Source organism: Orycteropus afer, unplaced genomic scaffold (genome assembly GCF_000298275.1).
Source record: "Orycteropus afer afer isolate SDZICR_OR568_19922 unplaced genomic scaffold, OryAfe1.0 scaffold00319, whole genome shotgun sequence".
NCBI lineage: Eukaryota > Metazoa > Chordata > Mammalia > Tubulidentata > Orycteropodidae > Orycteropus > Orycteropus afer.
Genome location: NW_006921906.1, coordinates 2,426,784 through 2,439,688, shown reverse-complemented (window position 1 = coordinate 2,439,688; position 12,905 = coordinate 2,426,784). Strand labels below are relative to the sequence as shown.

Below are 12,905 nucleotides of genomic sequence, written 5' to 3'. Positions count from 1 at the left end.
GGAGGGGAGCTGTTGCATTGTGGTAAACTGGTCAATGTCATGAGACAAAGTATATGTGAACCGCTGTATGGAAAGTAAATTTGCTCTGTAAACCTTCACCCAAATCACAATAAAAAAAAGAAAATGTTTTTATATATTACCGTGTATTCAATCTTTTTTTCCCCCTAGTGAAGTATATGAAGTATGTAGAAAAGGAAAAATGGAGAAGAGGTAAAAGTTTCATTTTGAAAGTATTTTCCCCACACAAGTAGTGTGTACATTTGGGTCACTGATAGGTGCCTCTCTCCTGTCACGTGGGAATATGACTTTTGATAGACTCTCTAGCTCTGTTACCATGGAGACCTGAAAACTAGAAAAGCAACACTATTGCTGATCAACACTGCTTATGGTACCAATGACCCTGGTTGGTTACCTGCATCTGTACTAGGGGGAACTATAAAAAACCAACACCAAAGTTACACCATAATGTCAGTTCCAACCCATGGCAACTTCTTGTGTTACAGAGTAGAACTGCCCCATGGAGATTTCCTGGCTGTAATCTTTATGGAAGCAGATCACCAAGTCTTTCTGTGTGCAGCTGGGTAGGTTCAAACTGCAACCTTTAGTTCAAGGAGTCAAGGGCAAACCATTTGTGCCACCCAAAGCCAAAAATAACAAAACTAACTGCCATCAAGTTGATTACAACTCACAGTAACCCCTGTTGGGTTTCCAAGCCTGTAAATCTTTACGGAAGAAGATGGCCTTATCTTTCTTCAGTGGAGCAGGTGATAGGTTTGAACTACCAACCTTTTGGTTAGCAGCCAAATGCCTTAACCACTATACCACCAGAGTGTCTTTGTGCCACCCAGGGACCTGTGGATTCACTACACTAGAGGACTTCCCTAAATGCAGTAACTCTTGTAATAGGCATGTCTTCTATGTCTGACTCAAACCTTGTGGAGACATACACAGGCTAAAAAAAAAATTCTCAAAATAATGCACTTTAGGTTTAAATCCAAGTGAGGCCCTATGTGTGGAAAACCAAACCAAACCAAACCTCTTGCCACAGAACTGATTCTGACTCATAGCGACCCCCATCGGGTTTCTGAGGCAGTAAATCTTTACAGAAGTAGATTGCCCCATCTTCCTTTCATGGAGTGGCTGGTAGGTTTGAACCACCAACCTTCTGGTTAGCAGTCAAATGCCTTAGCAGTGCACCACTAGATCTCCTTTTGTACAGAAAAGCCCCTTTCGAGTTCTATATAGCCTATACTTGGGCATTGTACTTCTGTAGTGATACTGCCTTGGAAACCCAAGGAAGGGTCGCTATGAGTTGGATCCAACTCAACGGCAGTGCGTTGTGTTGCTGTTTTTGTTGCGTATCGCCTACACTATTTTTCCTGACTGATACCTGAACTGCTGAATAAGCTATAAATACTTCCTTTTAACCATTCTCTGAGTTATATGTAAAGAGCAGTATTTTATACTCAATTAAGCTAAGGCATTTTTGGTGAACAGTAAACTGTAAAACTTACTCATTACACTACTGTAATAAATTTATGATTCAAATAAATGTCTATCTATAATTTCCCAAACCCCTGTGGAAAATTTAATTATTCATTTTATATAGTAGAACACAATGTGGGACTATATAAAAACTAAAAAGAAAAAAATGTCCACAAAGTCTAGCTTCCAAGTTAGTATCCTACACACACGCAAAGAAAAATCATACAATCGGACAATCAAAACCTTTTCCTGACAAAAACTAACTTGCAGTATCATCACTGTGTGTGTGTGTCGGGGGGGGGGATCAGTCTGGATGGGTAGATGTAAGTATCATGTGCCTGAAATAGCAAGAAATTATCTTTGCAAACAGTGTGAGTAAAAATGTCAATGTAACAGAGCACAACACAAAATCAACTTTGTGATTCAGCTTTTTAAAAATTACAGGGCCAGTAATTATCGAGTCTGAGAGGGCTAGCGCAGCTGGTGGAGAAGAACGCTAACCAAACCAAATTCAGTATGGTCAGTGTGACCCTGAAAACATTCTCTTTAGGCACTCTCTGGGCCACCACCTCTTTGCAGTGGTGTTAAAAAAACACCATGTGCTGTATGGCACAGCCCCCTATCCACGCTCAGATTCTGCTTTGATAGCTCTGGGAAGGGTCCAGGAATCTGTACTTTAAAAAGATGCTGGCTGATTCTGGAACACTCCAGAGCAGAACCTCGAGGGACAGCGACCACCTCTCTCCCTACCCTCAACCCCTGAAATCAGATTAGAAGGTAGAAATGGTGCATCTTTCATACAAGCAGAGCTTTTCTTCACCCTCTCTCTTAGAAATCTTTTTTCTATGTATCAGTATGTCTTACAACTGATAATGCAATGAAATATATCTGCCTATGTATTTGTTTTAATTGAGTCTCTTAGTAACGTATGGCAATTTCAGGACAGATTTTACCTCTGGTGACAGGGAAAAGGAAAATGGAAGAACGGAGGAAGAATAGTATTTTATTTCTTAAGGAGAGAAAAGTGACTCAAGAAACTATGGCAAAATGTTCACATCTGTTGTTAAATCTGAGTGAAGGGTAATATGGGTATCTTGGTATTTTCCATCATTTTCTGTATGTTTAAAATATTTCATAATTGTTTTTTAATTTAAATGCATGGCATTAATTCAAAGGGCAAGACAGCAGGAGAGTACTGCCACAGGTCATCACTACTTGGAGAGAAAAGCAGTCAGTCCATGCCCTTCAATTTGTATTTAGGAATGACATTTCTAAGTGGATTTTATGCTCCTCATAGTGGCTATTGAAAACCAGCGTGACTTATTTTGACTTACTTATTAAAGCAATGCTCTGTTTCACTATGAACAAAAAGATTAAAGTAAGGAAGGGAAAATGCTCCTCTTGGGCTCACCTACCTGTGTCACTACCAGATCCTGTTGATAAAGCTGGCATGATTCAGGCTGCGGGCTGTCGCACCACACTGCAGATGCTCTCCGGCCAGAACGCGGCAGTGAGAAGCAGTTACGCTGCTTGCAGCCACGTTGTCTACCAAGATTTAGGTAGCGTATAAGCCTTTTCTAAAAAGAAAAAGAACCCAATTTGTTTTTCAAACATAAGCTATTGATAAATTACAACACTCTTAACTAATTCAAAACTGTTATTTTAACACACTACCAAAGAGATCACAACACTTCCTAATTTTTTCTACAGACTACATACCAACACTAAGTGTGGAGAGTTTCTGGTTTTAATGCGAGATTTCTAATTAATAGCATGAAAGTTCTTTATGCATATATCAAGACTCTCTCTTAAAAGATTTTTACAGATTTGGTTCAGGGACCATTTACTGTATAGAAGGATAACTTTTAAGGCATTTTTGTAAACCAATGCTATTCTAAAATTCTTTCCTTCTGTTATCATAATTTTACACTGTATTTCTAAGTGCAGAATGAAGACTTTGTAAATTGTCAGCAACTTACAACTAATTGAAAATTTTCAATCACTTATCTTAATATAACGACTGCAAAGTTGTCTAACTAAAGACTACATATTAATTACCTTAAAAAATATTTACTGTACATATGATGAAAGATAATATTATTATTACAGAAGTGTCAGCAACCTAAACCAAACTAACAATCCAAGCTAATACACAAAAGTAAATTCCATTGATTAAAAATAAGCTTTGATATATTTTGAGGAAACTATCAACTGTTTTGGTTGTTTTTCTCAACAACAATTTTCATTAATGCTTGTCTCAAAATAAGCCATGAAGGCAGTGCAGTACAGTGGCTAACAGCATTCACTCTCGAGTTCAGTTTCATCAGTAATCCTGCACTCTGAGATCCTGGGCAATCTTACTCCTTAATCTTATTAAGCCTTGGTTGCCTTACATGCAAATGAAGATAACAGTAATTTAAAACTGTTGATAATTAAAGGCATTAAGGCATACAACATAGTTTCTGGTGTACTGCGAGCAAATAATAAATGCTGGCTATTAGGACAGGTATTTTTTTAATTCAGGTAATGAGACTATCAAATAAAAACATAAAAGGAAGGAGCAAAATTAAAACGTACATTGGCCTGACACCTAGAGGGAGGCCATGTGGTTTAAATTTGGATCACTGCAGCCTAATAACGGAAAATACACTCCACTTACATTTTTTTAAGAATATCAGAAGAACCACACAGTATGTTAATTTCATTTTGTAACGTATTTTCCCCAATTATCTCAAAAGCAAATTCAGTCATTTAGAAACATATTTTGACATATATTAACAACAAAAAAACAGATACCATAATAAACACTTGAAAACCTGGCTCACTTCAACTCTTCAAGTCTTTCAGTGGCTGATTTATATTATAGAATAAAGAAAAATGGGCTTTCTAACTTTGAGTTGAAAAACTCCAAACTAAAATCTCACTGAAGACTTCTAAATTACTTTTTAATGATCAAAGTGAAAGTTAGCATTTAAAAAAAAAAATGCCATTGAACAGACTATCTTGGAGTATAACAATATGAATTCTGAAAGTTAGTATTTAAAAAAAAATGCCATTGAACAGACTATCTTGGAGTATAACAATATGAATTTTGGTTTTTTTATCAAAGGCTGATATAATTAACAGATGCATTCAAATCCATACAGAGAGGAGTGATAATTACAAAAAGATCATTGAAACACCAAATAAAAATATAAATCACTAAACTAAAAATAACAAATGAGAGACAAAAATGACAAAGCAAGATTTCATTAATAAATCCATCTCTGACATTGCTTTCCCCACTAACTCTAAAAGGCAACTTTGCTTTACTTTCATAGATTATTCTAACTAATCAAGAGTTAAGAATCAATTGCATAAAAATGTTTCTTATATAAAGCAAGGCTAGAAGTGAAATAATACAAACACAAAAAAAGTAAAAAATAGACCATACATAATTTAAAGAAGAACTCATGTAATTAGTAGACTTTGTTTTGCTGCTGAGGGGTAAAAACAAAAATGATTAAACTTTGTAAAGTGCACATACATACACACACACACAAAAGCAAATGTACTTCTACCATTAAAGCACTACATATGGACGTACATTGGTATGGATCTATTGTGTATGTACATGTAATGTATGTAATTTAAGCTCTTTTTTTCATGAGGAAAGTCACAATTCATACAGTACAAATTGCCTAACTATAGTAATACATATATACTCTACAAATACCTTCACCATATAAACTACCACTTTCTTCATGGCCTAAAGAACTTACAGTATCTAACTTTTATAAGCCGCATTATACCCTAAAATATGCTCATACCAAAAAAAATTGGGTACACTCAGATACAATTGAATACACTCAGATTTCATTAATACTCAAGAAGGCCTTGCATTCCACATCAAAGCATCTTTTGATCCGATGCTGCTGCTGTACATCTATGCCATGGATGAAAGGTCTTAGCATTTCTCACATTTTATTCATAATGATATTCAATATTAAATTTTTTCAAAGTCATGTTATTTAACAAGGATATACTACAAAGTCATTATCTTCTCAGAACCTCTACAAGGATATTAATAAATAAATAAATGTCTTAAAAAAATCCTTACCAGTAAAATGCTTAATATTTTCTGGAACGAAGCAGAGTTGCAAGCCTTAACGTTTAAATTGACTTGAATTTTTGCAGTAATGATGTTATTTTCTTTGGCTAAAATTTTATTGAAAATGCTTTGGAATTTGTCAGAATCCAGCCATAATTATTACTGACTGTTGTATGGAATCGATTTACTACAACACAAAAATACCAGCTGTTACAGTATGTCCTGAGAGGGATTACCAAATATTCTTAAGTTGAAGTTCAATCCATCTTTCCATAAAAAGGAGAGACCCAAACGCCAGGAATATAATAGCAGTATCAAGTGCACCTGAATCATTTACAATACCCAGTAGAACTATTACAACCCTTCTTTAAAAAGGCTTATTTTTGAAATTTCATTATTCCAGTTGTACCTTGCTTCTATATATCACACTGTATCAGGTTCTTCTGGCATTGATCATGTGGAAACAGTGAAACATGTGAAAGTCTATGAGCTTACAATGTTCAATTCTACCCACGCTGAGTAACCCTTAATGCTCCTGTGGCTCTCATGACATCTAGTGGTGAACCACAGAAGTGCAAGTGCTTGTTGCAGGAAGTTATTTTGAGTATGCACAAAAGCAAAAATTGACTCTACTCCATACAGTGAAATGTTGTTGTTGTTGTGTGCCGTTGAGTTGGGTCCAACTCATAGCGACCCCTCCTTGGGTTTCCGAGGCAGTATCACTACGGAAGTAGATTGCGTCATCTATTTTATTAATATGCACACAAACATATTCAAAACAATTCACGCAGATAAACAAAAAATCCAGTAGTGGATATAATCTCCAAACATTTTCCTTTCTAGTTGGCGGAAATGTTCGAGAATATGAAAATTTTTAATTAAGCATCATTATAAATAAACTAATAATTATATTAATAGTCTATTACTTCAGGAGACTTTAACTATATCCAGTAAGGCAAGTGGAGATTATTTCACCTGTTACAAGTACTCTAAAGTTACATTTTCAAAATTAATATAGCAGTACAATAACAAGAATATACATTTTCATTTACAAATCTGATTTCACAGACTGGAAAAAAGAAAGGAAAGCTCAATCCTAAAGATTCATTTAGGAAAATGAATGTTAACACAAAAACTTTCATAAATTATAATTGTAAGAAAATAAAGGAGGCAACTTATATATAGCTAAGTAGTTTAAGTCTGCATATATAAAATAATATTCACACCTTTTATACCAGCAATTCTCAAAGTGTGGTCTGAGGACCACTGCTGGTCATCAACACCCTTTCAGAGGGGTCAACAAGGCCAAATTAATAAACCAGGAAGTTATTTGCCTTTTAACTGTATTGACATTTGCACTCATGGTGCATAAGGTATGGTGGGAAAAACCACAAAAAAGTACACATCAAGAAAGACAGTGACACCAAAGTAAACTATGAGTATTCTTCACTGCCAACCACTCTTGTTTAAAAAAAAAAAAAAAAAAAGGTTCACTTAAAAACCTCCGTAACGAAGGAATAAAGATGAATTATTAGTCAACTCTTGAGTACCTGTCTCCTAATGTCCTGTGTGATGAAATGTAAAGCACATAGGTGTTGCTGTTGCAAATGGCAGTACCATATATTTACACAAATAAGGCACAGCACAGGTTTTTTGCCAAACGTACCCCCCAGTGTATTTTCGTAAGCACACATTGTTCATTTTTTCACGTTGCCATAAAAAAAAAAAAAAGTACAGAATGCTTACCAAAATACTTTGAGGGTATGATATTGTTGGCAAAAAAAACATAATTCGTGGGTTATTTACATTAAATATGATAATGGCTGTCTCAAGCAAAAGCACATTTGAGCAGTGAACTAAATTGATTACTTTTAGCCAAGGACACCATTCTTACTTGAAAGAACAACTAAAACACAAACTATAGTTACCTGGGTTTGGGTAGTTGGTAGACATTTTCTTAAAAATGAATGAAGGGAGTCTATGACTTCAAGAAAACAATTGATAGTATGTGATACTAATGATGGAACATGAGCTTTTAGATAGAAATTATAATGTATTGTGTACACTCAAGACTGTCCTGCCTTAGCATGCATGGTACAATGTTAGCTGACATGCATGCCTATCAGAACTGCGGCCTCATTTTGTGTGGGTCTTTCAGCTCTCTAACACTCAAAAGCTTGTGTTGAGGAGATCAGTGGTGATATTAACTAATGTGATTTTTTTTTTTTTCCCACTAAATGAGTCAACATTTGGAAGATCTGCATTATTCAGTGAACCAATGTTTTTGAAATTATCAATGCATGATATAAGAAAATCACATGTGAATGAAAGATTCATTATAAACATGCACTCTAGACCAACAGATTTGGTCTGTTGTTTCATTGATATGTTTCATATTCCACATTGCCATTCACCTTTAAGAAACTAATACCTATCAAGTTTTGGTGTAGTATCAAAGAATATTCACATGAACTGGAAAAGCTATTGAAACACTTCTCCCTCCCTTTTTCAACTACAGATCTATGTAAGCGCAAATTTTCTTCATATCTTTTCACAAAGAAAAAAAAACAACAACATGTAGCACTAAACTGAAAGCAGACACGGATATAAGAACCTGCTTACAGGTAGTTCCCAACTTGGGCATATTTGAGTTACTAAAAAACCGCATTTACAACCACCTCTTTTTTTTAGGGTGGTGGCGTAGTGCCTAAGACATTTGACTGTTAACCAGAAGGCTGGTAGTTCAAACTCACCAGCCACTCCTCGGAAGGAAGGTTGGGCAATCCACTTCCTCAGTGATAACCACCTCAGAAACCCAAGGAGAGGTCGCTATGAGTCGGATCCGACTCCACTGTAGTGCACTGCAGGTTTTGTTTTTTTTTTCCCCCTGGGGGGACAAAGGGTAATATCTACCTTTAGTAGTATGTACTACATTCAATTTTGCAGTGTGTAATTTGCTGTTATAGTTGTAATGCCAACCCCCAAAGACAAATAAAACATCAGATTTATAAAGATACTGATAATAAAAGGCAGTAATAATGAAAACTAAAAAAAAAAAAGGGGGGTATTTGACTTGGGTCATAATCAACTTAAAATTTATGTCAGAATCAACTTCTGATGTAGTCATCAGAATGGCTCCTCATCAAAATTGGGACTATTTGTATTTTCTAGTAAGGCACTCTAGTGGCGTAGCAGATAAGGCATTTGGCTGCTAACCAGGTGAGTGATTAAAATTCACCAACCGCTTAACAGAAGGTAGATGGGGAAATATACTTCTGTTAATATTTATAGACTTAGAAACCCGATGGGGTTCGCTATGAGTCAGATCGACTTGATGATATTGAGTTTGATTTTGGTTTGGTTTGTATCTTCTATTAAGCCAAAATTAATGAGATTTGCAAGTCAGTGAATTCTCACTAAGATTTTTGTTTTAGGGGAAAAAAATACTTTTCATAAAAATGTTATTTATGATAAAATGCAATGAGCTTAAAATTTATATTTTAAAATTAAAAATACTCTTTTATTTTCTTGATTTTAATTTCCCATAAAGTAAATATCAATCAACAGAACCCATACCAACAAAATTCTTTGGAGTCTTCAATAATTTTTTGAGTACAAAAAAGGTCTGAAAATCAAAATGTTTGAGAATTGCTATTTTATAGCATGAGTTGGCAGATGTTTTCTACAAAAGGCCAGAGAATAAACATTAAAGGTGTTGTGGACCATATTATCTGTGCCCTAAAGAAGACAATACCTACAAGAACAGGTGTGGTTGTGTTCCCATAAAACTTTATTTCCAGAAACAGGTAGAGGGCTGAGTTTGCTGGCTACTATTCCATATGGAGCTTTGGTGGCATAGTGCCTAAGGCATTTTGACTGCTAACCAGAAGTCTGACGTTTCAAACCCACCAGCCAATCTGCAGAAGGAAAACTGGGCGATCTACTTCCGTAAAGATTTACTGCCTCAGAAACCCACTGGGGTTGCTATGAGCCAGAATCGACTCGATGGCAGTGAGTTTGGTTTTTGGTTTCTTTTTATTCCATATCATTATACTCTACCTGCCAGTAACTTGAGGATCTAAAAGTAGTAAGCTTTTAGCCACAATTTTATTGGTAATTATTTAAAGATTCAAAGAAATTTTAAAAAGAAAAAAAAAAAGTATTCCACTTTTTTTTTTGTATTGGGCAGCTGCACTAAGTACCAAAACGGGTGAATCCCACCTTCATTGCTAACTACATGGTAAGGATCAATGTGAATCCAATTCCCAAAGTGTAGAAATAGATCTATTCCTCACCTTCCCACTTCTCCATCCTTGCCACAAGCTTCCCAAGAGGCACACTCCCTTTGAAGCTAGCCACCCAGAGCTGGATGTGAGATCACAAGTTAGCCAGGCACCATGTGTCAGACTAACTGCCCATGTAGCATTTCCCGGATCTTAGCCACCTGGAGCTGGGTCAAAGTTCACAGATGAGAAGGACCCCCTTCCTTCAGACCATCAAACAGGCAAATGCCAGCTCCTTCTGGCGCTTACTGCTCCCCTGTGAGTTTAATAATTCACTGGAACGACTCTCAGAACCTCACAGAGAGTATACCACACTTCTCACTATGTGTTTATTATAACCAAAAGGGATACAATCTCCTCACTTATCAACTATCTTGTTATCTGACATTTTGCATTTACAATAATAGTTAAAAAAAAAAAAAAAAATCACTACCCAACTATTTTTCACATTAACAATGTATGTTTGGGCAGTCATGAACACCAAGGTCTGAGATGAGAATAATGCTGACTATGATTAAAGTTATGGGTCAACTTGGGCTGAGCCATGATTCTCAGTGGTTTGGTAGTTACATAATGATACAGTTATCCTTCATTTTGTGATCTGATGTGTTCATCCTTCATTTTTGCATAAAATCTATATTCATATAACAATCTAGTCTTTGGAACATAACCATGTTGATTAGTAAAAAGAGGGTATAAGAGATGCATAGGGTGAGGTAAGGGAGAGGACAAAGCATAGAGCTTCCATGTCCCAAAGATGTCATTCCCATTGTTGGTCTCTCCCATTTATAGTCACCAACCAAGAGGCTCCTTCCAAGCCTTAAAGCTCAGGGTTCTTATCAGCCTCCTTACAGGGCCATGATAGCTTTTATCACGTCTCTGAGGCATAATCATCATCAAGGTGATGTCTCTTGGTGTAGTCAGCCCCTACTCATTATCCTCAGGTGTTGGTGCAGCTTAGAAAGAACAGAGAACAAAAGCAAAATTGCTTTCTGTGAGGTGGAAAAAGGTGTATGCAAAAGAATATATAAATAATTTAAAAGATGCAGTTCCTAATCATAAACAAAATCATATTACATGTTGGCTAATCAAAGAATCTCAGAATCTGTCACTGCACACAAACCAAAAAACCAAACTAAACCCACAGCCATTGAGTTGATTCTGATTCATAACATCCCTACAGGACAGAGTAGAACTGTCCCATAGGGTTTACAAGGCTGTAAATCTTTATGGAAGCAGACTGCCTCATCTTTCTCCTGCAGAGAAGCTGGTGGGTTCAAACCACTAACTTCTGGTTAGCCGCCAAATGCCTTAACCACTGCATCACCAGAGCTCCTCTCACTGCACACAGGAAATAAAAAATATGCTCACACCTGGCCTTATATCTAAGAATATATGACTTAAAATTTAAAAAAAGAAAATATGCTTACACAAACAAAAACAAAAAGAATCCCAGATTTCAAGAGAAAAATAAAATTATATAAGATTATAATTTCAAGCTCAACTGGGATTATTATATAACACAAACCTAACATATCACCTTTCCATAAACATAAAGGGAAAAAATAATGATGCAGATAAGAAGAATCCCACTGGAAGAATACTATAAACCTCCCCACCTACATATCCATTTGTCACCAGTATTTCAAATACCACCAGGGTCACCCATGGTACACAGGTTTCAGCAGAGTTTACAGGCTACAATAGACTGGGAAGAACAGCCTAAAGAGCTGCTTCTGAAAATCAACCAGTGAGTACCACCTTATGCATCACCACAGAATACTGTCTGCTAAATGCTGGAAGATGAGCCCCCTAAGTTGGAAGGCACTACACAATAGCTACACAGTGGACTCAATAATACCAATGGTGCAGAACCTAGCAACATTTTGTTCTATTGTACATGGGGTCACCATGAATCTGAGATGATTCAATAGGAACTAGCAACATAAACCTTCCAAGACTGAAAACAGGAAATGAGAGAACACAGGGCTTTGCAATTCCCAAGTGAAGAGGCTCAGGCTTTAAGGCTGCTAAGAAGGTCCACAAGGAGACTTGGCCCAAATGCCAGTAAGGAGAGCGTTCTCAGAGGGAATGCAGACACTGGACCACACTCATTCAATTGCCATGTTTCTGGAAGCACAGGTGTAAGTAACTGGCACCCTCAAGCAACGCCCTTGGTTTAAGACTACTGAAACGATTTGTGATGATTAGTATACCATTCTCTCGATTTTTTTCTCAGATCATCCTCAAGTAAAACTGGCAGCATTTATAGCTGGCCCTCCTTAAAGTTGGAAACTTTTTCTTTAATTATCTTTTTCATTACATTTATTTTCTACCAAAACAAAAAGACCAAACTCACTATCATGGAGTCTGACTCGACTCATAGCGACCCCTCCTTGGGTTTTTAGAGGCATTAGCACTACAGAAGTAGATTGCCCAACCTTCCTTCCAAGGAGGGGCTGGCGGGTTTGAACCTCCAGCCTTCTGGTTAGCAGTCAAATGCCTTAGGCACTACGCCACCAGAGCTCCTTATTTTCTACCACACACTGCTAAAAGATCTTGGCCACTACCCAAGATTACACCATTAAGCATCAATGATCCATCTGTTGAACCCCATTTACTCACCTGTAGACGGTGTATTCTATGTAGCTCTTTCCTCTAATTGTTGGGAGCAAGGGAAAACAGAACAACTTCTTCATTACATTTTGCTTGACTAATTCTTAATTCCAGACCCATTCCAGCATTCCATTTGCTTTCCTTTGAGTTCCCTTTACTGGAGAAAATGATCTTGTAATCATTTATTATAACTGAGATGTTGTTGTTGTCATTGTTGTTGTTAGGTGCCGTCGAGTTGCTTCCAACTCATAGTGACCCCATACACAGCAGAAGGAAACACTGCTCAATCGCATGCCAGCTCCATGAACCCTGCTATACTTGAGCCCATCAATGCAGCCACCGTGTCAATCCATCTCGTTGAAGGCCTCCCCCTCTTTCGTCGACCCTCCACCCTACCAAGCATGACATCCTTCTCCAGGGAATGGTCCCTT

At 36.8% G+C, this 12,905-nt stretch overlaps 1 protein-coding gene across 1 annotated transcript in view; it reads right to left on the bottom strand.

Annotated features, from left to right (window-relative positions):
• MPP7 (membrane palmitoylated protein 7) overlaps positions 1-12,905 on the bottom strand; it is a 388,287-nt gene that overhangs the window by 317,273 nt on the left and 58,109 nt on the right. The window contains exon 3 of the mRNA XM_007951924.2: positions 2,901-3,062. Within this exon, the coding sequence (XP_007950115.2) occupies positions 2,901-3,062 (162 nt within the window). The remainder of the gene's footprint in view (positions 1-2,900; positions 3,063-12,905) is intronic.